A 25,742-nucleotide genomic window follows, 5' to 3' on the forward strand; every position below is an offset into this window, starting at 1 on the left:
ATATATATATATATAGGTGTCCATCAACAGCTCATTTTCATACTTTCAACAAATTGTAACCTAAATAAAATAACCAAATCTGAACCTTTTTCTATTCTTCTTTTCTCTTTAGGATACAAAAAACAACAGTACCCACGACTTGTCACGCAGCCCTCAAAGCCTCAGTGACACCGGCTACTCCTCTGATGGGATCTCAAGCTCACACAGTGAAATTACAGGCCTAATCCAGGAGGAGGAGATGAAGCTGAGTGAGAGGGGCATCATTGGGCGGGGCTCCCCGCCAAGCCCCTCTGAAATCACCAAACTAGAGAGCTCCATGAGGCCACTGTTAGAAAAGAGCTTCTCTGAGGAGAAACCAGACAGAAGAGGAAGGAAACACAGGGACAGAGACTTGGATGACAGAGGAAAACAGCGCCCACGTTCGCTTTCAATCCCACCAGATGCGTACGACTCTGACGAGGAATTAGGAGATATACTGGAGGAAGAGGAAGATGGTGGAGACTGGGAGGGGAAAAGGAAAGAAGGGAAAGATGACAAGAAAGAGAAGAAGAAAAAGGATAAGGAGGCTGACCCCACCGAGATGACGGACGAGGAGTTCATGAGAAGGCAAATAATGGAGATGAGTGCAGATGAAGACAATGAGGAGGAGGACGAAATGGAGGAAGACGAAGACGAGGAAGATGAGGGTTACGGCTACCAGAAACCCAAGAAAATTCACCACAAGCACATCATGTCTGATTCAGGGAAAGAAAAGAGACGCCTTCAGCACCATTCTAGCAGTTTTGAAGAGGAAACCAAGAGCTCCACTGATGTGTACAAGAGCTCGTTGGAAGAGGGTGAGGAAGACGTGATGGCATCGCAAGGCGGCCTGAGGCGCTTCAAAACGATTGAACTCAACAATACTAACAGCTACAGCAGAGATATAGAGCTGAGCCATGAAAATGATTTAAGCCTCGATCGGGAACCAGAGCTGGAAATGGAGAGCCTAACAGGATCTCCTGAGGAGCGTTCAGGTCGTGACTATTCTTCAACTCTGCCCCCGACTTCATCCTCGTACGGCTCAGGGCAGTCTCCCACGTCCATCTCATCGATGGAGGAGGACAGTGACAGCAGCCCTAGCAGGAGGCAAAGACTAGAGGAGGCCAAGCAGCAGAGGAAAGCACGCCATCGCTCCCATGGCCCTCTGTTGCCCACCATTGAAGACTCTTCAGAAGAGGATGAGCTAAGAGAGGAGGAAGAGCTTTTAAGAGAGCAGGAGAAGATGAGAGAGGTAGAACAGCAGAGAATAAGAAGCACAGCACGAAAGACCAAAAGGGATAAGGAGGAGCTGAGGGCACAGAGGCGCAGAGAAAGGTCCAAGACACCACCTAGCAACCTTTCCCCAATTGAAGATGCTTCCCCTACAGAAGAGTTAAGGCAAGCAGCAGAAATGGAAGAACTTCATCGTTCTTCTGCTTCTGAATATTCGCCTCAAAGTCTCGACTCCGAGGCTGAGGGATATGAATCCAAAATCTATAAGTCTGGCAGCGAGTACAACCTGCCCACATTTATGTCTCTATACTCACCAATGGAGAAATCCTCCACGACCACAACAACCACGGCCCCTTCGTCCACATCCAAACCTCTGAAGAGTGCTGAGGAGGTTTATGAGGAGATGATGAAAAAGGCAGAGATGCTTCAAAAGCGAGAGAAATTACAACAGCAGCAACAACACGTACGACATGGGCAGTACTACGAGGAGGATATTAATGGACAGAATTATGATGATGACTATGACTATGAGCAAGATCAGACTGGATACGACAATGAAGCAGCAGAGACAGAAACTGATATCTATGAGGAAATTCGACAAACATCTCAAAACATCACCAAGATGCAGCAGGCTACAGATGAGCAAGTAGAAATTGAAATTGAAAGCTCTTTTCCAGACAAGCAGCTCTTAGACACCGGCTCGGCTTTTGCTAAGCTGCTGGAGCAAAGCAATGCTCTCCTAACTCCAGGGACCAGCCCTACGCAGATCTCCGCTCCTGTTTCTTTTGCTGAAACTGGAGGTAGAATACCAGATGTGAGAGTGAGCCAGCATTTCACTGCAAAAGATGGACACAAAGACAGGATCAAAAGCCAAGCAGGAAAGAATGGAATTACTCCCACTGTGGCTGCTACCACTATCGCAGCTTATGGCGTTTACGCCAGAGATGCAGTAACTCTCTCTCAACTTGGTTCAAGCCACACCATGACAACTACTCAATCTGACACATCTCGCAGACACACGGGAAGTTTTGCTACATCCTCAGCAACCGTGTCAAGTGTATGTAGCAAGATTGCTGAGATTACACAGGCTTACAGTCAAAGAGAAGTGATCACCAGGAGGGTTGGGGAGACCAGAGGTGTCCAAGTGAGAGACAGCTCAACATCTTCAGCTGAGAGGATTATTGAGCCACGTTCTCCTAAATATACCACTTATTACAGAAGCACCAGTCCTCCTTTGTCTCCATCACCACCACCACCCCAGAGTCCCACTCGCTCTCCTTCTAGAAGGGCTACTGCAGAGTTCTCTACACAAACGTTCAGCTCAGCACTGAGAATTGAACCTACTGGTTCTGGGCCTTCATCCCCTGTGACGGCTCAGGCAACCCAGACATCACATAGATCCGTTTCTCAACGGTTGCATAGACAGCAGTCTTCCCAGGATGCCCCGTACTCCCCTCCTCCAGGGTCAGCTAGGCCAATGACTGTGAACACTGCTACTTCCCCCTTGTCCTCACCTACTCGATTTAGTCGCCAGTCAACATTTGACAATTACTCCCCTTGTGGCAGCCCCCCAGATACGCCACCTTACCAACAGTCTCCAACACGCAGCTTCTATCAAACACAAAGAGTAGAAAAGGTAAGTGTAGGGACGAGTATGGTCACCACAGCCAGCTTATACAGCAGAGGGTCTGTGTCAATGGACAATATCTCCCTCTGTAGAATATCCACAGTCCCAGGCACCTCAAGGGTAGAACAGGGTCGTATGATCCAGGGCGGTAGTGTTGTGGATCTCAGGACAGCCACCAAACCAGCTCCTATTATCATGACTGACCAGGGAATGGATCTTACCTCTTTAGCTACAGAAAGCAGAAAATATCATGGTGGACCAGAGGGTAGTAGACATTCAACAATTATACAGCCACTGATTATGAACTTAAACACCCAGGAAACTACAACACCAACTACTGTGAGTGTCACTGTAGCAGCTTCTATGTTTATGATGCAGCCCAAGCAGCCTGCAGTTTATGGTGACCCTTATCAAAACCGAATGGATCTGGGTCAGGGCATGGGCTCTGTTGTATGTCTTTCTCCTAACAAAGTGTCCATTTCTCCTCCGACTGACCCATCAATTCCAAAAATCGATGCTAAACTGGAAGATCTTAGTATCCAACAACAAGAACTACAAAAACAACAAGAGAAGCTGCAGAAACAACAAGAGATCCTTGAACAACAGTTACAGCAGCACCATCAGATGCAGCAGCACCAACAGCAGCAGGCAGCTGTTTTGACCAAGTACAACCTTACAGGCCAAGCATCACCTTTACTCAAAAAAAACTTGATAGTCAGCCAGACTAGTGCTGCCTCAGTTGTGGTCAGTGCTGTTTCACCAGTCATTAACCCTGAAGTGTATGGCGCTAGCCCCATTGAGCTGAGAGGGAAGCCCAGTCCTCCTGGTTTAATGCCAGGAGGGAAATCACCACATAGTATGGTAGTACAGATGGATGAAGGACCAGAACCAATCAGGGCAGTAACTCAACTAGTGACGGTAGAAGAAGGTCAAGATGCAGTGGATTTGACAGGAGGCCAAATTAAGCCTGACAGCCAGCCAGCTTGCTGTGATGTTGTTTACAGACTTCCTTTCGGTGCAAGTTGTGTTGGCGGCCCAGAGAAAGAGGGAATAAGACCACCATCTGCCCCTCCTATTACCTATGAGCTTGATCAAGAAAGACAACATGGAAGGTACCATGAATATCCAATGGAAACTCGTAGGGCCTACACATTGCCTTTTCCTGGTAGGCTCCAGCCATCAATGTCTGATACAAACCTTGCTGATGCTGGACTACAGTCCTACTATTCTAAAATTGAACCACACCTCCAACCTTCAGGTGAACTTGCAATGGATTTAACAGCAATGAAGCAGGGCTATGGAGGATACGTGGGGATGCAGTATGGTTCCTATACAGACTTGCGGCATGATGGAGACATATCAGCTCAAACATTGCCTATAAGGAGGTATAATTCCTTGTCTAACATCAGCTCAGATTATGGCTATTCTGCACGTGACATTGCTAGCTTTCAAGAAGCTAACTTGGCTCAGTACAGTGCTACAACTGCAAGAGAGATCAGCCGAATGTGTGCAGCGCTCAACTCCATGGATCGATATGGAAGCAACCCTGACTTGATGCACTTTGGCAGCCTGGGCAGAGGTACTGGTCCAGGTGCCTCCAGACTGGCAGCAGGTCTTGGATTAAGGCAAAACCTTATGTTTGGATTGGATGGAAAGCCACTGTCTCAAAATCAGGCATTAACTAACCTGATCAATGCCCGGCAGGCGAGTCTGAGAGCCATGTATCCTGCTGCTATTAGATCTTCAGATGGAACGATTTACTCCACCATTCAGACCCCCATAGCTTCAACGCTTCCCATTACAACCCAGCCTGCCTCTGTTCTTCGACCACTACTGAGAGGTGTCTACAGGCCATATGCCTCCCCCAGCATGACTCCAGTGCCCCTTTCCAGTCTTACCAGATTACCAATAAGCCCTCGAATGCCCTTGGTTGGACAAGCTCCAGTTTGTTACCCAGCACCAGGTGTTCTTCAAACAACTTCAACCACTTCTTCTACCATTACAGATGCATCGACTTCAGCACCAGTACTGACCCTTGAATCTGCTTCTTTAACTACAAGCTCAGCGATTCAGGCAGAGCCAGTTTATCTTGGCAAAGGTGCTACAGTGACGTCAGCAGAGGTCACTTCAGTACAAGGAGCAGTTGTCATACCATCTGAACCACAAGAGCAGCCAATAAACCTGTCTCAGGCACACCTGAACAGTCAGCAACAGCAACAGAAACAAGTGACAACTGCTCAGCAAGCTTCTCAGCAAGCTCCTCAGCCAGCGTACGCCTATCCACCCCAAGGCCCTGCAGTATGTCATGGCTACACCCAACCTGTGCCAGTCTCATCAGTCGCCACTAGTAGCTTGCCCATTGCAGGCGGTCTTCCCCCATTTCCCCCACCAGGAGCTATTCACAAGGAGGGTGAAACCGAGGCAGAGAGGCTGCACCGACAACAGGAGCAGCTCCTGCAGATGGAGAGAGAGCGCGTGGAGTTAGAGAAACTCCGGCAGCTGCGTCTGCAAGAGGAGCTGGAACGTGAAAGGATGGAGCTGAAGATGCACAGAAAAAAAGAGCAGATACTGGTGCAGAGAGAGTTACAGGAGCTGCAGACTATCAAGGAACAGGTAGAGGATGGAAAAGGACGTGGATTGGAGAATGCAGTTGGTGTGTCAGTGTCTGGTGTTTGTGAGTTTTGAACAGTTGTTTTGTTGTGTAGAAGCTATAAAGAATTTTAAGGGGTTTTTTTTCGTTATTTTTTCTGTTTTCAGACATTTTTTGTGTTTTTCCCTTAGAAAAATTTAATAGCATTCTTTATAGAGCAAATGCATGCTGTTTTTAGCCATTATAACATTTTTTTTCACATTAAGAACATTAAATACTCCTTGAAATAGATTTTTACAGTCTGACATGAGACAAATCGATCTCTCTAACCTAATGACTCATAACCTAAATGGTCCCAATGACATTTCTGAGTCCAGCCTGAATTGCAAAAAGTATGGTATAAAGTTAGCATGCCTTTGTTTACTTTAGGTTTTCTGTACAGTGTTTGCATGAACGTGCCTGTAATTTGTGTGTGAATGAAACAATTTTTTGATTTTTTTTTTCTTTCACTGTTGTCATGTTTAACTTGTTCTGGTTCATAAGAAAACACATTTTGATTTAAAAATGTAAACATTTAAATAAAATGTTTTATTTAGTAAGCAATCATTTTAATTTATTGCTCCTTTCAGCCCTTAACAGACTTTTGAAAATGTTAGCTAACATAACTATTTCTTCTTTTTTAATAGAACAAGCAGTTGAAGGTATTTCAAGTTAACTCTGTTAAACAGGTTTGGATACCTTCTTTGATGAGACTGAACACGATATTGAATGTTTATTATGCATCTCATAATAACATACAGTAGAGGCAAAAACGTCTAACCCTTTCCTTGCACCAACCTGTCATTTCTGCTGCAAAGAAAATGCATTGAATGATTGAGCATTATATGACTGACAGCAATTACCAGTACATGCTGCATTCTATTTCAGTTGCGCTTCAGTTGTTAATCTTTACCAAACATACAAGTTTGACTAATTTAAAATCATTCCTGAAACTAATTCATCAGCACAAGAACAATAATTATATATATATTGTCCCATTTAATTTGAAACTTTTTAAATTTGATTTGCATCTATAAAAGCTAGTTGTGAATTCACCCAATCCCTGCCTTTTTTCTGTTTTGTTTTCCTCTTTCTAGATTTTGTCCATTCTATATTTTCATTGTCTCATTGCTCTTTTCATATCTTTGCTGATCTTCCTCAAACATCTCTACTGTATTATGCCCTTTTCTGTTTTTTTTCTTCTTAGGTGCTACATCAGCAGCAGCAAGAACGTGAGAAACAACTTGTTCTTCAGCGGGAGCAGCTGGCCCAGCAGAAATCCCAGTTAGATCAGATACAGTCTTTACAGAAACAGCTCCAGCAGCAGCTGGAGGAGCAGAAGAGGCAGAAAACAGCTGCTGTGGCTCAGGGCGTGCAGGTAGGAGGTGTAGCTCAACTCTGGTCTGGATTTATTACAACTTCATTGACATTAACAGGCAACCATGTAAACGGCTTTAACTTTAGAAGAAGAGTGACTGAGAGTTTAAGACCATTTATAATGATCTGAAAAGTAGGGGAAGGAAACTAACACTTTTGTTTTAATTCATACATCAGGGCTATTCAAATGGTGGCCAGATGCGGCCCACCGGTGATTTAATTTAATCAAAAATTTATTTTTAATGTATGGTTTAATGCAAAATATCTCCCGCCAAGTCATGCTATAATTTTTCTATTATTTAACAATAACAGCATTTTCTGGAAGGAGGGATTCTTACTTTTTGATCAGTTAAAATGTGTGTGTCAAAGCCGAACATTCTATCCCCCACTTTTTTATTTTTTTTCCAGCTGGATATGACTGGACAGCCATTGCACCCCTACATGGACCCTCAGATGAGCTCTCGGTCCCTCCCCAACTCTTCTTCAGAAATGTGTTTAAGGACCCAAGAAGAGCAAATGGAGACCAGAGCTGGCATGAGGAAACACAGCTCCCTGAGCAGACTGAGCAGGGACACTGCGGATGGCGATGGTGTGGTGTTCTACGGTTCCTCCCGCAAGAATGTGGATAGCTGTGTCCAGACTGATGATGAGGATGGAGAGGAGAGGTAACAATATTAGTGTTTGTTTGTTTGTTTGTGGAATGAAAAAGGGGATGTATACCATAGGTAGAGACTAAATGTAGCTGATTTGGTCTGCATATTTATTATGAAAGTGTTACTTAGGTTATCTTACTATTTTTACCACTTTTAAAAAAGTGTTAACTTTGACTTTCATCCATCCATTCATCTTCCTTACCCACTTTTCCTTTCCAGGCCATAGGGGAGCTGGTGCCTATCTCCAGCAGTCATTGAGGTGGGGTACACCCTGGACAGATTGCAAGTCCATCACAGGGCACTTCATGACTCAAAACTAGATTTTTTTTTTCCTTTTCATTATGCAAACAAATAGAATCTCAGACTAAGTACAAATTAAATTTACTGGAGGTAAAATTCCTGTTTTTTAAGGAAATGTTTGGGTGCATTCAGGGTTTCCCCAAGAAAACTGACTTAAGTCCTAAGCTGGAGTGACCCACTGTGTTTCTGTTAAATAAAAGTAGACAGGAAATTTGAAAATATGATAAATGTATATGTAAATATTTGCCTTTGTAACCGGATCTTTTCTGCGTTGTGCTGGTTATGAAGAAATAATTTGCCGTGACACTGGTCGTCTTTGGAGAAGCTGTTTCCCCCATTTATTCTGACGAAAACAATAAACAGAATGACAAGAAGCGTGGGAAGGATTCTGAGCATGCAAACAAGATAAAGTTTTAAGTACTTTATTTAAAATGGAGACTGGTCGGGAATCTGAACACCTGGACCGCACACTCTGGAACAGAAATGAGAATGAGAATGGAGCCAAAAAACAAACAAGGAGATATTGCTTGCTCTGCAACTAACCTTCTGGGGATGAGAGTGAATCGACCAGTCCAGGTGAGGATGCAGAGTCCTGTGGTCTTTGGGGCTTGGGCTTGGTTCCGATTTCCTTGGGGCAGGCTGAGGTCAAAAACCGTGTGGTCCGAGATTGTTAGTTAAATCCAAAAACGTGATCCAAGGGGCAAGGTCCAGGTAACAGAAACAGGTCCGAGAGCCGGTGGTCAGAGAGCGAGACAGTGGCAGATAAGGGGCAGACAAAATCAGTAGTCGAGAGGCAGGCGTAAGGGTCATAAACATGGGATCAGGCATGAACTGTGAAAAAGTGCTGGACATCTACTGGGTGTGAACCGTTCAATAATCTGGCAAAGACTGWGTGAGGGAAGGGAGCTTAAATAGGAGGGAGGACAGGTGAGGCAGATGAGGCTGATTGCTGTGGCACAGGTGAGGAGGAATGGAGTAATCAGAGGAGCTGAGGAGAGTGACAGAGGGGCAGGAACAGATGGAGCAGCCCAAAACATGACACAGAAAGGCAACCACGTTATGCTCTGCCCACTCCAAGTCCTCTCCCACAGGACAAGATCCGAAAGGGCTCAACCATGTCGCATTATTTTTAATATCACCAAAGGAAACTTTATACACTTAACATACCTGATGAAAACAATAAACAGAAAGGCAACCACGTTATGCTCCGCCCACTCCAAGTCCTTCATAAAACAAAAGTATAAAACAAAACTAAAATCAGATCCTGTTACTCCACAGTCATAAATTCACTCAAATATTCACATTACAGGGTGTGTATATATATTTTTACAGTGACGATGATAACAAAAATGCACTTGATACATCTATAAATAAACTGGATGTATATAGATGAAAAATCAATAGCACCCACCTCTCCCACAGGACAAGATTCAAAAGGGAGGAGCCCAGGGGAATACAACCAATTTAACAAAATAATHCCACAGAAGAAGAAATAAGGAGGGGCTTCAATCACAAGGTCACATGCCTACAGTGGTTTTCATTGTGTTTACAGCCAGGTATAACAACTTAACAGAGCATTTTGTGTAATTATAACAAAGTGCAAAATACACATTGGTTACACTTTATTATATCTTAATGTTAAAGACCTCACAATAATTATCAATAATAATTTATTATAGCAGAGATTATACATTTTTATTATTGTTATTATTATTATTATTATTATTAATAATAATAATAATAATAATAATAATAATAATAAGCAATTAGAACTTTGTGCAGCAGCAGAGGGACTCAGTTTAAATCTCCTTTAGAGCTCCTCTGTGTGATTCTAAGTGTGACTTGGAGTATGGATAGTTGTTTGTGTCTTTGACTGTGTCGAGACCTGTCCAGGTGTCCCCTGCTTTCACCCAAATGCAGCTAGGCTCTATTCATCTATTAACTATAAAATCTTAAAACCTCACCCTCTTTGTACTAATCGTTGTATTTGTAAAATCTCAAAAGACCTCAACCTAATTATTAATCTAATATTGGTTATGTAATTTTAAAAAAACTAACATAAGAAAAGAAATTACAATCACTGTGAAAATGACTTGTTTTGCTATCTGTGCCCCAAAGGGTTAATATTTCAATGGGGTGGAGTTAGGCGTATGGGACAGAGCCGTGCTTGCTGCCGGGACAGAGAGGAGACAGGGCGGAGTGGTAAACTAGCTCTGTTTTTCCAGTACCTCCTGATAAAGAAAGAGTTTAAAGATGACTATGACTTTTTATTTTTTTTGCACATTAAGGGTCATTATGATAGCTTTTAATGCTATTTTTAGCACATGATCCACAGAGGGTGTTGGTAAAACAAATGTTTAACCAGCTGGGGAGGCATGTCAAGCCTGGTGGCCCACCAGCCTAATAATACACTAGAGCAGAGGAGCCCAAAGTGGGGCAAAATTGGCCCGCCAAGCCATTTGATTTGGCCCACCAACAGTTGCCAAAGTTACAAAGTTGTAACCTGTTATCCTATAGGTAGAAACACAGTGTTTCCATTGGTCGAATGACTATATAAAAGGGCTGTAGTGAAGGTAGTTTTCAGTCATGGTGTTGAGTTTATCTTTGATTTAAAAGGATTAAACATGAAACATGAAATGACAACAAGAAATATTTAGATCAGATTTTACCCCACATGTAGATTTGCACAATTTATAAGGCCACAAAAACTCATATTTTATCAATTTATGAGCCTTTGCTACTTGAGCGTATGGCAGACTTTCTCCAAGTGCACAGACTAAAAGAAAAGAGGGTCATTGCACAGCTTAATCATTAAAAATAAACGACTTTACTTTAAAAAGTATTTGTATTTCATGTATTATATATCTGCATTTGGCCCGCAGCCATGGATAGATTTTCATTTTTGGCCCCCTCAGGGAAAATGTTTGGGCACCCCTGCACTAGAGGAAACCCTGGGTGCATTTTTAACTCTGAAACTTAACATTTGTGCAGAAGTCACCAAACAAGTCATTTTCAACACAGAACTTTGTATTTCTTTTTAAAAGGGAAACAGACTTTTAACTTTAACCTTTTTTTCCTGTTTTGTCAGTAAACATCTGGCATTTGTAACCTACCAATCAGCCCAAAACTGGAGGAAGAAACATGAACTGTTATGTTTCCTCTTGCTGTCAATAGGTACATGATGCGTCATCGCACCAGGAGACGTGGTCGTAGCGTTGACTGCTCTGTCCAGACTGACGATGACGAGGACAAGGCTGAACATCCAGTCCGCCGAAGGCGTTCCCGTTTCTCGCGACACTCTGAGTCCAGCGCTGGCAGCAGCACCGCTGCGACAACAACCTCAGCCTCAGACACCAAACCTGACACGTCCAAGATAGTTTCCTCCAGTATCGCCATTCAGACCATCAGGGAAGTGTCTTGCCAGACAGAAGTGGAGCACCTAGGAAGAGTCTCTCCAGCAATCCATGTGACAATGCCGGATCCCAACAAAGTAGAGATTGTCCACTACATTTCTGGACCTGAACGAACACAAAAAGGACAATCTCTTGCGTGCCAAACTGATCCAGAAGCACAGTCACAGGGTGTTGTAGCCCCCCAGCTCAGCGTACCAACTACAGTCAGTCCGTATTCTTCCTCTGTCAGTACAGGAACACAGCAGTCCAGTTCAGCTGACCTTCTGACCCACCAGCGCCAGCAGCAGCACGTCACGGCTAATGCAGCCAAATTTGAGCGTCGCCGCCCCGACCCGCTCGACATCAACTATCAGCCTCACAACCACCTTCACAACGAGTCCATCTCCAGCATCATCCGTCAGCAGCAGACTACCCCGAAATCTCCACAGGTCCTCTATTCTCCTGTCTCCCCAGTGTCCCCTCATCGCCTGCTAGAGACCTCCCTGTCAAGCGAAAGACTGAACAAGGCCCACGTCACACCTCAGCAGAAGTCCTACACCGCCGAATCCCCACAGCGACACCCCTCTGTGCCCCGACCCATCAAGAGTGCTCAGAGGTCCATGTCAGACCCCAAGTCCCTCAGCCCCACTGCAGACGAGCACACCAAGGCCAGGCTATCCCTGTATCAACAACAAGCACTACAGAACCAGGTAAAGCTACTAAAATCATTGCAGTATGCACAAATTATTCATTTGGCATCAGATTACAATCTAGAATAGAGTGGGATACCTGAGCTAAAATCATTTTCTTGTATTTTTCCACATCTCAGGAATACTTATCAAGTTTATCTAATCTGCAGGTTGTATCTTTGACACCGTGCACATGTATTGCAAAAGTTTAAGGCAACAATCAAGCTCAGTATGATTACATGATAAATGACAATGTTTAATATATAGATTAAGTGCATTATGGTGAAACAAGTAGCTGCAGTTTAAAAAGAGACCTTTGATAGAAGCAGACAGGAAAAAACATTCATAGTTCTGTGCATTAAAACTGGATTATGTAATTTTTTTTACTTCTCGCTCTTGTTATTATACAGTTTATGAAATCATACAGTGCATACTTTCCTAGTAACTTTACGAAAATCAAAAAGGTGGAACATTCTTTAAAGTTTAATCAGACAACTAAAATTTTACTTATTTAGTTATCTGGTTCCATATCTCTCAATTTCTATCAATATCTACACATTTTAACACTAGATACAGTAGAAAAAAATTTAAAGAAATGTTTTTAAACTTCAGCCATTCAAAGCAACTAATAAGAGTTATTGTACTAGGTTATTTGTTTGCAGTCACGTTTACTAATTCTTTTACTTCTGTATGTCTTCTAACACAAACTTCACTTTTGCTTCCTGTTGTCCTTGTCTGTCTACGTGTCTCTTTTGTCTTCTTGTATGTCCCCTTTTGTCCTTTTTTCATTTTCTCAACTTCTTGACCGTTTTTTTCTTTTTGAGTGTTTGTTTTTCTTCTTCCTGCTTTCGTCAAATCTTCATTCATTTAAACTTCTTAAACTTCAACCCTCAAACCTCTAAAATTCTCCTCACATCACTTTTTGTTTCCTTTTTCTTTATTTTATTCCCTGCATCCATCTTAATTTAACTATTACCTCAATCGCCACATTCTGTCTTCCACGTTTTTGTTTATTGTTCACTATGTTGTCTTGTTTTCTTCTTTGTCCACCTGTGGTAATCGTTTCTTGCATTTACATGGTCCCTGGCCATGTAATGACTTAACTTTGATTTGGTGAATCTATTAACTAACATTTCCTGTCCTTTAACATTTTCCATCTCTCACCTGGTTTCTATTTTACTTTCTCACAATTATGTCCCATTGACTACTCTTCAACCCCTTCTTGCTCCTTTTCTTGTGTTTTTTTCTCTCCAAATGCTCTCCTTGTTCTTTTGCCCTCCCTATTTTTCCCCACTCTTCCATCCTTTCCCTGTCTTTCTCTTTCTCTAGCTGGCTGCCTTACAGCAAAGCTCTTTGCTTCGCAAGGTCAAGCGAACCCTGCCCAGCCCTCCTCCAGATGAAACTGCAACATCAGCTCACCTCTCCATGATGACGCCTGCCCAACAACATCTCTACCTGTCCTCCGTGCCCAGCCTCAAGCCCAGTTCAAGGTCTGGCCTGGCTGCAAAAGCCAGCCTACTGAAAGATCTCACCCATGAGCTGAAGGCTGTGGAGCAAGAGTCAACCAAACTTCGAAAGCAGCAAGCTGAATTGGAGGAGGAAGAAAAAGAGATTGACGCTAAGCTGAGATACTTAGAACTGGGAATCCACCAGAGGAAAGAGACTTTGGTAAAAGAGAGGGAAAGAAGGGACATTGCCTACCTGAGATGTATGGGTGACACCAGGGACTATATGTCTGACAGTGAGTTGAATAACTTGCGATTAGCAGCTGCAGCTGCGTCACATGAAACGAATGGACTTCTAACAAATAGACCAAGCACTGCTCCACTAAGCCAGTTTACCAGTGACCTCAACACAGCTGCCCAGTACCCACCGACCTCATCCTTCCTCTCCTGTCAGTACCCCCAGAGTCAACTTACTGTACCGTCTCAGCAGTCAAGTGTCCCCTACCAGTCATCCACATTCAACCAGCCTCCTTACCCAACAGTGTCCCAGTCACAGGCACTGCCACAACCAGTACCCCTTCAGAGCCATGCCCCTCCTCCTGGACCTTCCTACCAGCCTCAAACATCCTATCCTTCCCACACCTACCCCCAAACTCAGCCCCCATACCCACAGACAGACAGTGGGTTACCAGCTGCACCTCAACCTCAGCCTCCATCGGGGCCCACAGGTTTCGGGCCTGCACCACCTGGTCAGCCCCCATACCCCACCCACAGCTCACCTTATCCCAGCGCTGTGTCCCCCTACCCCAGCCAAACAACCCCATACCCTGGGCAGCCTCAAGCGGACATCCTCACAGTTCATTCAGGAAGACCGAGACAGACTTCACTAGCTGAACTTGAGCACAAGATGCCAACTAACTACGAGACAATCAGCAACCCCACAGTTGTGGTCACCACCACAGCCCAAGATGTTAACTTTTCCAGTGGAGCCCCATCCTATGGTCAGTACACCGGAACAACAACCATGGCAAGCACCTATGGGCCTTATGGGTCTGCTCCTGTGTCTAGCAGTTATGGTGGTTACTCTACAATGCCACCAAGCACTTATGGTCCGTACACTTCAACCACAGCTACTTCATATGGTCTGTACACCACAACCACTGCTAATACTTATGGCTACACCACCACCACAGCCAGCTCTTATGGACAATACACCTCCACCGTTTCCAATGCTTATGGACTTTCTGTAGACAGTCCTTCGACCTATAGCACAGCAGATGGAATGTATGGGGCCCCTGGCTTAGAGCAAAATATCCCAAGGAACTACATGATGATTGATGATGTCAGCGAGCTGACAGCAAAGGATGGGCTGGGCACGACAACAGGAGACATGATGCATCATGGCAGCAGTGGGCGTTACCCAGGCGATATCCATGGCCATGGCAGCACACCTGGCAGCACAGCACGTGGGGGAACTGGCGGCTCCCCTTATGGCAGGGCACCTGAGGAGGAAGCAGCGATGCAAGAAGAGCTGTACGACCACCACGGCAGGGGTAAGAGCAGCTACAGGCACGGACCTCTAGGGGGCAGCAGCAGCAGCGTGAGCGCTAGCATGGGTGGGGGATCCCCCTATCACTATGACTTTGACTTCAAACATGGCAGCATCCGCTCCGGGGTTCAGAAATCTCTGTCATCCTCCAGAAGTCTTCTGGCTCCTGCTGTCATGTCATCCAAGCGCAGCAAGCACAGGAAACTGGGGAGCATGGAGCAGAAAATTTCAAAGTTTTCTCCAATTGAGGAGGCTCGAGATGTGGAGCTTGATCTAGCCTCCTATACCTCAGCAACAGGTGAAGCGTGCCCCGCCTCCCACGTCCGAGGGCGCCAGCTGATCGAGGATTATGGCTTTAAGAGGAGTGCTTATGAGACCGGCGGTGGCACCACTCACGGTAGTCGATACTACGGCATGATGGTCGACGAGGACGATCGGATTTACTACACCTCCACTGGCCGCTCTCGTTCCACCGGCTATGGCATGGACAAGATCTCCTCCAGAGATTACCACGGATATCGAAGCCGATCCTATGAGAGAGATGACCGCTCCTACCGATCTGGCTACAGAGGCCGCATCCCAACCAGGCAGTACTCTGAGGAGGAGAGCCCGCTGAGCCCCTTGGGAAGGTTCATGAGTTCTAGACGATCTTCAAGCTTAGGTCCCGACCCATATGACAGCTGCAGCAGTAGATACCATTACTACTATGGCCAGTATGGTTCCAGTCACTCGCTGCCAGATGTTCAAGACCACATAAGGGACCTTCCTCGGACACATGTCTACAAATCGGATGATACGTACATTATAGATGATTATCATTGTGCTGTGTCAGACAGTGAAGGTAAATGTGGGAGCTGAATTCCCACACTGTCTCACTACCTACTACTGCTCCCACCGTTTATCTGAACATCCCCCACCCACCCAGAAGCTAAGCTTAGCAAACAGAAAGAAAAGCAAAGGAGAGACAGAGATAGCAGTTGCATGTCAGTGTTTTCTTCCTCCTGAGAGTCACTTCGAGCTCTGTTATCAGTGGACTGCTGTCTGTCTGTCTGCCTGCCTGTTCGTCCTTCCGCCTGTCCGTCCAGCCGTCTATTTGTTCAGTACACGCATGGTTCTTCGACGTGGTCGTCCTTGTCTTCTCAACACACTGATCGCTCGAGAGGTCTTTGCACGACAATAATGGTTCTATCTCTTTTAATGTTTTTGCCACTGATGCTTTGTTTATGTGTTCAATTTATGAATCTATGTCAAAACTGCAAAACCATCTTTTACAACATGCTTAAAATTTAACTTCAGTCTCGTGTTATTACAGTTTTCACAGCAGCTTTTCTTTGGGTTTTGTCGTATCTATTAACAAAAAATGGTTTGACATGAAAATTGTTCCATAATGTGGTTGATACAAATTTTTAAAAGGCAGCTGCTAAAAGGGACAGTTTTGCAGTTTTTATTTTTACTTGTTATCTTGTCTGAAGTCAATATGTGATGTAAACACTGCATGGATGTAAAACGTCTTTATTTTTTGCCTTTCTTTCTGTGTCTTTCCCTACTTTCCATTTTCTTTTGCATGCGGTTGGTCTTCCTTCTGTCCTCTTCCTTCTTTCAGCCTGCATGCCGCTGTCTCCGAACGACATGGAGATTGACTGTGATCTGCTCTCGGTTTCCAAAGCCTACCACCTTGGCCAGGAAGAAACCGACTGGTTTGAGAAACCACGCTCGAGTTCGCGACATTATGGCAGCAGCCACTCGTCTGGGAGAAGTCGGCACGGTGTCAAACACACCTACCATGATTATGACGAGCCACCTGAGGAGGACCTGTGGCCCCAGGATGAATATGGCCACGGAGGGCGGCATTCATCATCCCGTGACCACAGGCACCATGGCACTTCTGGCCGCCACTCGTCCTCGTCACGTCACACTGATGATCCGAGGTCCTCCAGGTCAACAAAGGGGCACCCCAAGGACCCTTCTATGCACAACGATCCCTCGGGACGATCTTCGTCTACAGGGAGGCGTGGTGAGTCAAGGTCAAGAGGATATCACTCTTCGGACTACCCAAGGGATCCATCTGGACATCATCACGGCCAAAGAACTTCCAGGCAGGGAGACCCACACAGGTCCTCACGCAGCAAGTCCCAGGGACCAGTAGACATGCAGGGTCAACCACCGGGTAAATATAACACACCTTTATATCTAACATATATGATTGTGCAACTAAAGATAAAAGATAATCACTTACTATATAATACATTGAGTTAAATTTACCATCAAATTATTGTCTTTGTAGAGCATGAAATAAAAACTAGTGGTTATTTTACTATTTGCTTTATTTGTTTTAAATTACATTACATTTTTCTAAGCACTTCAAAATGGATTATGAGCTTAAAATACTTAAACATGCATAATTGTTTTAAAGTAATGTTAATAAATAATCAAAAATACTGTCATTCCACCAGTTCATAGAACATATGTAGATCACAGTAGATTTCTGCAAATTTTACCAGTAAAATACTCTGAAGCAGGATTGTCAGAAAAACAGACACTCAACACACAGCGAGCGTAGTCCCACAAGAATTACCACATCTTAAAATATCCATCAAAACAAAGTGACTGTTCCACATAATTTCATTTAGCATCCTGTTCAATTGCTAATGCAGAAATACAAAGTGGATGAACAAATATTTGATAAAACGTTTTTGGAGAGATCATGAACGAGATGGGGGATCCAAAAGGTCAAAAGTTTTCTCTTGAGTGAGTTTTGTCTTTTTTCTAAGAACTCAGAACAAAACAGAGATGCATTTATAAATGTTTGGTTTCTTTCCTCCAGGTTGAAAGCTTCAGGATAGCAAGAGCAATAATGACAGACTTATCTTTGATTTAATTTATTTTCCTGAGGACAGTACACACTTGTTTTCCCAAACCCATGTTTATTTATAAGAGAAAATATAGAACTGTGTGTCTTTGGTTGTAATTAATGCCAAAAATAATCTGCAAATATAAACAAACCAGATTAAGATGCTTCATACTCATAAACCGATTGTAAAAAACCAGCTACAATACATTTTTCTCATAAATAAGACCTTGAACCATATATTTTAATGTGAAAGAGAAACTGTTTCTCCTCCAGACATTAAACTTTATATGAAACACTGTCAGGCCTGGAAAATTACTGCAGTAACAATAAGCTCTGATCCTTTGATAAGATCCTTTTTTTTTAAATCATGTCTGACGTAGTAATATTTAATAGCCTTTGCTGTTCAGATTAATTTTGATGCTCTTTTGCTGTAAACAACCCCCTCAGGGATCAACAGTTTTTAATTAACAATATCCTGTGTAACTTTTCAAAGGAAATGTTTTCCCTGAAGGCAGGACTGTTGACATGTTGTGAGCTCCGTACTAATAAAATCACCTATACCACTTTTGCTCACAAGATTTGCTGCTTGTTATTGTCTCACTCCTGCTTCTTCTAGACGATGCTTTTAAACACAGCATTGCGCCGTTTTGCAAAGCGCAACTTCAGTTTGATAAAAGCCAGTGTCTCGGACTTACCTGTAAGTGTTTTATTACAAAATAAAAAAGGATCAACGCTTTTTTTCTTTTATTCAGGTTCTTCCAGGTCGGGCAGCGGCTCCGGTCGGGTTCAGGGCTCTGCCAGTGGGCCTGCAGGATCAGGGCGACAAGGTGGTCCAGGTTCTCAGACAGACATGACTGCGGGACAGAGGACCCAGCTTCAGCAGCAAGCCCAGACATCAGCAGCCAGACCGGGACAGCCCGGTGCCACAGCAGCCCCTGGCCTTCAGCCGCAGACGCCGAACCAAGGACAAGTCATGGGGCCGGGCCAGGCCAAGCAGGGCCAGATGGGACCAGCTGGTGGGCCAATGGGCCAGGCCAGGCAGGCAGGTCCGGCAGGAACCACACCTTCCACCATGGTGGGTATAGACAAAATAAAAGTAGTATTTACACTTTTTTTAAATTAGCTGAGTTAGAATCATTTATATGTTGGAAAAGACTGACAAGCTGTAGCTGCCATGTTGAATTTGGTTGAGTGAAATCTTTTCAGAAACCCTTGAGATATTTTGGAACACTACAGACAAACACATGCACACACCTGCTTCGCCTTTAATGGCAGATGATAAAAACTCTTGTTTCCCCATAACTAACATAACACAAGGTGTACATTTGTCTCACATTTATTGTCTCAAAACATTTTCATCCTAAATCTTCTGTTTCTGGTTTCCTGAGGCAACGAAAACTGTTTTACGATTAGAACGAAATCTTAGTCTTTCGGACCTAATTTTCAGCCTGTCTTTGTGCTCAGGCCTCATGTTCCTCCATTCCACAGACTCCCTACATGCTCTCTGCGATAAGAGACACCCACCCCCCTCCACCACCACCACCACTGTCCCATTTCAGATAGTTTATTGAAATTCTGATGTGCCTGTGTTGGCAGGCCTTATCTAACACTGTGATTACCACTGAGGCAGCAGATAAGTCCGTGCAGCTGATTCACTGGGTGCTAGACGCTTATGAACACTGGCATTCAAGATTCTGCCTGCAAAAATCCATTCTCGTCCTGCATTTAAAATATAAATCCATTTCAATTTATTAGCCAGCTGGAGTGCAGAACTGTGGTGATGACACTTAACACAACGTTAGAAATAGGTTAATGGAACTAGCTTCAGGAAATATGCATATGAATGTATTCCTGTCAGTTATTAATGTTTTAAAATTATTCATGATGTGCTTCTTGCATTTGGATGCTGTTTAGGATTTTCGTAAAGCTTCATTGTCAGTATGTTTATAAAACTGCTTTATGTTTAAAATCAAAAAAAAAAGTCGGTCCTCTGGATGGGTTCTTCTTTAGTGAAACGTTTCGTCTCTCCTCCAAGAGACTTCTTCAGTCTGATGAGTTTCAGGTGAACTCAGCCTTATAAGCACTGCTTATGCTTTGTGTTTAATAATTTTGGTTTCACCTACATTTGATTATATCTGTGTCAAAGCTGTGAAAATAATCAAAGCAGGACTTTCACCAATATCTTAATGTGCTTCTTAGAGGTAACACAGTTAAGAAGGGTTAAGCCTGAAACATACTCGCTCCGACGCCGACGGGTCGACGCGCAGTCACGTGGTTGTTCGGCAGTCGTTTTCGCACTGACCTTTCATAGTCCCTACGACACCCCGCGCCGAGTTCGGGAAACCCCCCTCCCTGAAACAGACATCACTGCATGGAGATCCCCCACAACAGCCGATAATGCAGAAAAAAAGTCAGACTCGTCACTCACCCGACGTATTTATCCACATCTGTCCTGATTAAAGCTCCACAGTTTTTATCAGTCAGATTCATCCGTGCAAATCATCTGTTTAATCTCCATTCATGAGTTTTTCACGGAATAACTATGTTAATAAAACTCTACTTCCTGGTGTCGGGAACTGCTTTTTTTTTTTTTTTTTTACCCAGTGCAGCATCGCATTCTGCACAAACAAACAAGCCATAAGTTTTTCACGGTTTGACTATCTTATAAAACTCTGCTTTCTAGTCTGGGAGCGAGTCATTCTTTTTTCTAGCTAGCTAGCTAACAATAATTGAGCTCTACTTGGTGTTTCATGCATAGAAACAGTGTTTTAACACCTATTTTATAAACATTGAGACATGTACAACTGACTAAATGTGAAATAATAATACAGAAATACTATTAAATGTAAAAGTAAGAGAGTTTTACTCTCTGATGAGTTGCTGTCTTGAATTCTGAACTCCCCCAATTTCTGATAAGGAATTACCTCTGGAGGGGGAGTTCCAGTTCAAATGTATGACCAGTACAACTGGGCTGCAGCAAAATTAGTCAGTGAAAATGAAGTGAATTAGAGATTTTACACTGTGATTTTTACCATCTGCCAACTACCAGCCACTTTTGAACCATGTGCACCTCCATCTAGTGGTGGAATGTTGTCATTTTGCCAGAGTTGTAAAGTAACTAAGTACAACTACTTTGTTACTGTACTTAAGTAGAAATTTTGGTTATCTGTACTTGTCATTTTTTTCAGCATATCTTTTACTTTTACTCATTACATTTTTACATAATTATCTGTACTTTCTACTCCTTACATTTTTTTAAAAAGGTGAGAAGTAGAAAGTCCTTACTCCTAATCTATTCCACGTTATTATAAAAAAAATACAATCCTGATAAATTGTGTCTCCTGGATCAAGTAAATTTAATTGTGGTTAGATGATAAGTACAATTTATACCATTCTGACACCATAATAGCTTGTACAAAATCCATCACAGCTGCACGCTGTTAGAAAAAAATATTTTTTGGGGAGGTCACCTCTCAATAAATGTCATTTAGGAAAATCTAACTGCTCCCTTTTACTCAGTACTTTTACTTTTATTACGTAAGGACATTTTGTGTCTGAAATTTACTTTTAATACTTAAGTACAAATCATTATCAGATACTTTGACTTTTACTCAAGTAATATTCTTAGAGAAGACTTTAACTTTTACCAAAGTATTTTTATGATAAGATACTTGTACACTTACTCAAGTATCACTTTCAGGTACTTCATACAACACTGCATTTTGCAAGTAAAATAATCAACATCCATCATGAGAGGTGTAGTTCAATGTCAATGTTGGCTTTATTTTAAGACGTTAATATAACTTAGATGCTTTTCAGGGCCACATAAAAGGCAGTGGTGGGCCACATTTGGCCTGCGGGCCTTGAGTTTGACGTAGCGTTAAGAGCTAGTCCAACTGATCTAACAGAGCTAGATTTTATTTTTTCTTTCTAAGAAGTATCTGGGGAAGAAAAAAAGCCATCTACCTACAGAAAGTATGAAAGTTGCCAAGGAGATGGAGTCTTGATTCGGCCTGACATGCCTGTGAGCACGTACACAGTAAACACAGAGAGCAGCAGGCAGCTGCAGCGCCTCAGGATGAGTCCAGGATACAGCTCAAGACTGCTTTAGCCATAAACAGGGCAGCTGGTTTGTTACCGCCCTGGACTTCTAATCCCCTCTCACTGCAGCCACTGTGGCCCCGAAACGACCATTACTGATTCCCAAACTTTTTCCTTTCCTCTTGTCAAAATAAATTGACTGGTCCAAATAAATAAAATAAACTCAAGGGAAGAGCATTCTTAGCTGTCTTCTAATCTCTAATCTGTAATTTTGTGCCTATCTGTCTGATTTTTTTTACATCATCTCACTTTGAGTGACCAAACTAATCCTGCTTCTTGTTGATTTTATTTTGTCAAACTGTATTTTGATTACATAGCTTTTATTTCCTCCTCAGCAGCCTTTGATATAAAGCACTGAGTAGAAGCTAAACACAAGGATGTTTTTCTTCTTCGTCCTCCTCCTTCTCTGTAGATGAAGCTCGACACACCTCCGGTTACAGCTATCGGAGCGAAAGCAGCACCTGTCATGGCCTCCAAGATTGCCCAGCCCCCGCTTACAGGCATAGGTGATGTATACTCAACACACACACACATTGTCAACATTCCAGTCTTGCCAACTTGACCACTATTCCTGACTTATGTAACGACTGAGCACCATTTTATTTGATCTGAAGTTAATCCGACGATAATCCCAGTCAAAAAAAAGCACAAAAGGGAGGTTTTACTTCACAGCCGCAGAGCAGCCTGAATGTGTCGCATCATTACATAATTAGTAAATTAATGTTGTGTGAAATGCTTCTGTTGTTTGTCGAGTGTGTTGGCAGTGTGAGGTATTAAACTGGGAGCAGAATGCAGTTTATGTTCAAACCCTACAGTATCTCACCACAGACGGCGTCCACACTCACAAAATGTCACAAAAACACAATAAAGACTTCAAACTCAGTGATTATTGTTTCATGACTCCATTTCCTGCTGAAACTGCTCACATTATGCCTCCCAAAATCAGACTGTAATGTTAAATAACAGCAGTAGAATCACATCAGATGTTTATGAAACAGACGATTACTGTATTTTTTAAACTTTAATAAAGCCTTAATCATGACACACAGCCCACTTTTTCCTGTGTCCATACATCAACGTATTAACCCAACAGCATTGACTTTATTTTTTACTTCCTTCTCTCCTTTGTGCTCTGTTTGTTTTATATGTTTTTCTTTTTTTCCCCCGTTCTCTGCACTTCGATCCAGGCTCCAAGGCGGCTCCTCGACCTGGAGGTATCGGCAGCGCTGCAGCAGGTCAGCCTGGCATGGAGGGAGAAGGCATGTTTTCCAAGATCCTGCCCGGAGGAGCTGCTGAGCAGGCCGGCAAACTGGGAGAAGGTACAAAACGAAATAAATACATAAGAATGCACCAATAAAACTTAAAGCCGATTTTAAACAGGAGTTGGTTCATTGTTTTGTCTCTGCTTCTTTCAGCCATCTCTGGTTTTGGCAAGAAGTTTACCTCTTTATTCTGAGACACTAATATTAAGGTATGTTTTTCAAGTCCTCCAGTATATATATAGAGAGAAAGAGGCAAGTTGAACAGGAAAGAAGATGATGATTTTTAAAGTAATACAGCTCTGGTTTCTCTCCCGTTTTGTGTGAGAAGTAAAACGTGTGCAGTCACAGTTGGATTGTGCTTTTTCAGTGAGAATGAAACAAAAGGTACTTCTCCTGTTCGGCAGAGTAAACCCATCAGGCAGCTGTGGTTCTAACCAGTTCGTTGTGAATAAAAGAAGTTGATTTTTTTTTCTTTTTTTTTTTCAGTGAGCTGTAAAAATAAAGCTTGTTGGAACAGTGTTGGCTGCTGCGTGTTGTGTATTTTCTCCTTGTTGACAGTGTTGGAGGAGGCAGTTTACTCAGAGCAGTCGGTGTGCTCCTGAAGCAGCGCCTCTTCCTCTGTTTGTTTCTCTGTCTTGACTTGTACTTTTGGTTTTGACTGCTCCGCACAAGGAGGGTGAGAATCTTAACGCCGACAGTGAGAACTTGTTCCTCACATGACACACTGTCTCTATTAAACAGGATGTGTGTTAATGCTGTCAGGATCTCAGGTTTTATTTCTTTTTTTCTTTCTTTCTTTTTGTATTTTTCTGGTTATTTATTGTTGAATTCATTTTTTTTGTGTGTGTGTTTCTCAGTTCATCTTTCCAGTAATTTTCCATTGTTATTCTTTCCTTGCTGGTTCTTCCCTGCCCACTTACACCTGTTCCTTGTTGCCATTTTACCCAGTTGTCTCCATGCTTCTCATCAGCCACTGTTTTTTTTTAGTTGCTCAGTCTTTATTCTATGTCTGTATATTTGCAGAATTATGAAATTGTCAAAATGAAATCCTGAGGCCACGTACCAGAAAAACCTGCGACGTTCCCCCTGCTTTTGTTTTACTCAGAAAAAGAGACGTGAAGAAGAGAGACCGAGGTGACAAGGAGAGGAGACCTGAGCACACTGGTGAGGACTGTTCAACCCGCAAATCCTACTTTTAGATTTGAAGTCAGTGATGGTAGAGGATGTGATAGTCTGCCATTTTTAATTCAACAAATGTTTTATTTGTTCTCTAATGAAGTCATTATCACATTTTTTAATCTGCTGCTGCAGCTGAAGAACTGGTTTCATTTTGGATGAAAAGGAAAACTTCATCCCCATCTGAGTAATATTCAAATAAAATGGGAGTGTACGTTAAAAAACAATGTGTCATTTCTTTTACAATTTGCTTACTTTAAGAGTCGTTTAAAAGCTAAATAAAAGGTTTAGTTGTCCAGCGACTTTTTATTAGTTTGGGATGCATTTGATATTTTAAAATTAGAAATGTTCCAGATGTTTCCTTGCTAAGTCATTAACCCTTTGCTGTAGTTCGAGTTTAAAGATGTGAGAGAAAAATGGAGATGTTGACTAAACTCTTTTTAACTTTCTCCTGCAGCCAACAAGGACTGAAATCCTTTGGATGCTTCATGTTCCAACACAGAGCCAACACTGTCCGAGAAAAGCTGCTGCTCCCTCCGACAGGTCATCCTGTAAGTTATATTCTGAAATATTAGTTTCCCACCAAATTCACTTTACGGGGTTAAAATATTTTTTTTTGTAATACAAACAGAGCATATAATACAGGGAAAGGTTTCAGGGAAACATAAAGCAGAGCATTATTAATGAAACATTTAGAAACAGAATCTTGACTCAACACAGCTGTAGTTGAGTGATTACTGCGCCTCCAGGTGGTTTGCACATCACTCATTTAGGATGTTGTCATGTAGAAAGAAGCTGAACACATCACCTGCCTCTCCTGCAGCATTCTTAAGATTTTTATTTTATTATTGTTTTTATTTATTTATTTATTTATTTATTTATTTATTTATTTTGCAGATGTTGTTTTGCTTCCGGCACCTGAAATCTTTTGGCATCTAGGTTTTGTTGGTTGAACAGCTCCCAACCGGCTCTGCCAGAAGCAAAACTATAATTTAACATAAATGTGATCAGAGAGACGTGTGTTGCTGCTTTTAGTCTGTGCACAAACCTGAAAATCAAATGAAGTAAAAGATAAAAATAATAAAATTAGTTTGTCTTCTCCTAGATCCAGTGAATCCAAATGAATGGAAGTCCACGTAAAGTCCCCATGAGGATAGCAAGACACGTGCATGTGTTGTGTTACCAGTCCTTTGGGGTTCGGTGTTCACTGGATCAGATTAAGTCTAGATGTATGCAGTTTGTTAATCTGGGTCAGGCACAGTGGGGAAAGAAAAGTGCAAGGCACTGATTATAAATAGAAACATAAATCTATTTTCAGATGGGAGTTTGGTGCTGGTCCTACCAGGAAACAGGAGTTCATGAAGCTACAAAGAGACCAGTCGGTGTGATTATTATTGACTCCTGGGACCTCAAAAGGCTGGAAAATTGTATATATATATA

At 42.7% G+C, this 25,742-nt stretch overlaps 1 protein-coding gene across 4 annotated transcripts in view; it reads left to right on the forward strand.

Annotated features, from left to right (window-relative positions):
* The window catches only part of bsna (bassoon presynaptic cytomatrix protein a), a gene marked incomplete at its 5' end in the record, with an annotated part of 100,790 nt that overhangs the window by 67,305 nt on the left and 7,743 nt on the right, over window positions 1-25,742 (forward strand). The window contains 12 exon segments of one of the 4 annotated variants that reach the window (XM_014001778.1): window positions 113-5,491; window positions 6,715-6,885; window positions 7,293-7,549; window positions 11,012-11,939; window positions 13,248-14,916; window positions 16,516-17,079; window positions 18,516-18,838; window positions 22,277-22,370; window positions 23,052-23,183; window positions 23,280-23,802; window positions 24,232-24,290; window positions 24,760-24,853. In XM_014001778.1, coding sequence (XP_013857232.1) covers window positions 113-5,491; window positions 6,715-6,885; window positions 7,293-7,549; window positions 11,012-11,939; window positions 13,248-14,916; window positions 16,516-17,079; window positions 18,516-18,838; window positions 22,277-22,370; window positions 23,052-23,183; window positions 23,280-23,320 — 9,558 coding nt within the window. 4 annotated transcript variants of the gene reach the window in all.

Source organism: Austrofundulus limnaeus, unplaced genomic scaffold (genome assembly GCF_001266775.1).
Source record: "Austrofundulus limnaeus strain Quisiro unplaced genomic scaffold, Austrofundulus_limnaeus-1.0 Scaffold10, whole genome shotgun sequence".
NCBI lineage: Eukaryota > Metazoa > Chordata > Actinopteri > Cyprinodontiformes > Rivulidae > Austrofundulus > Austrofundulus limnaeus.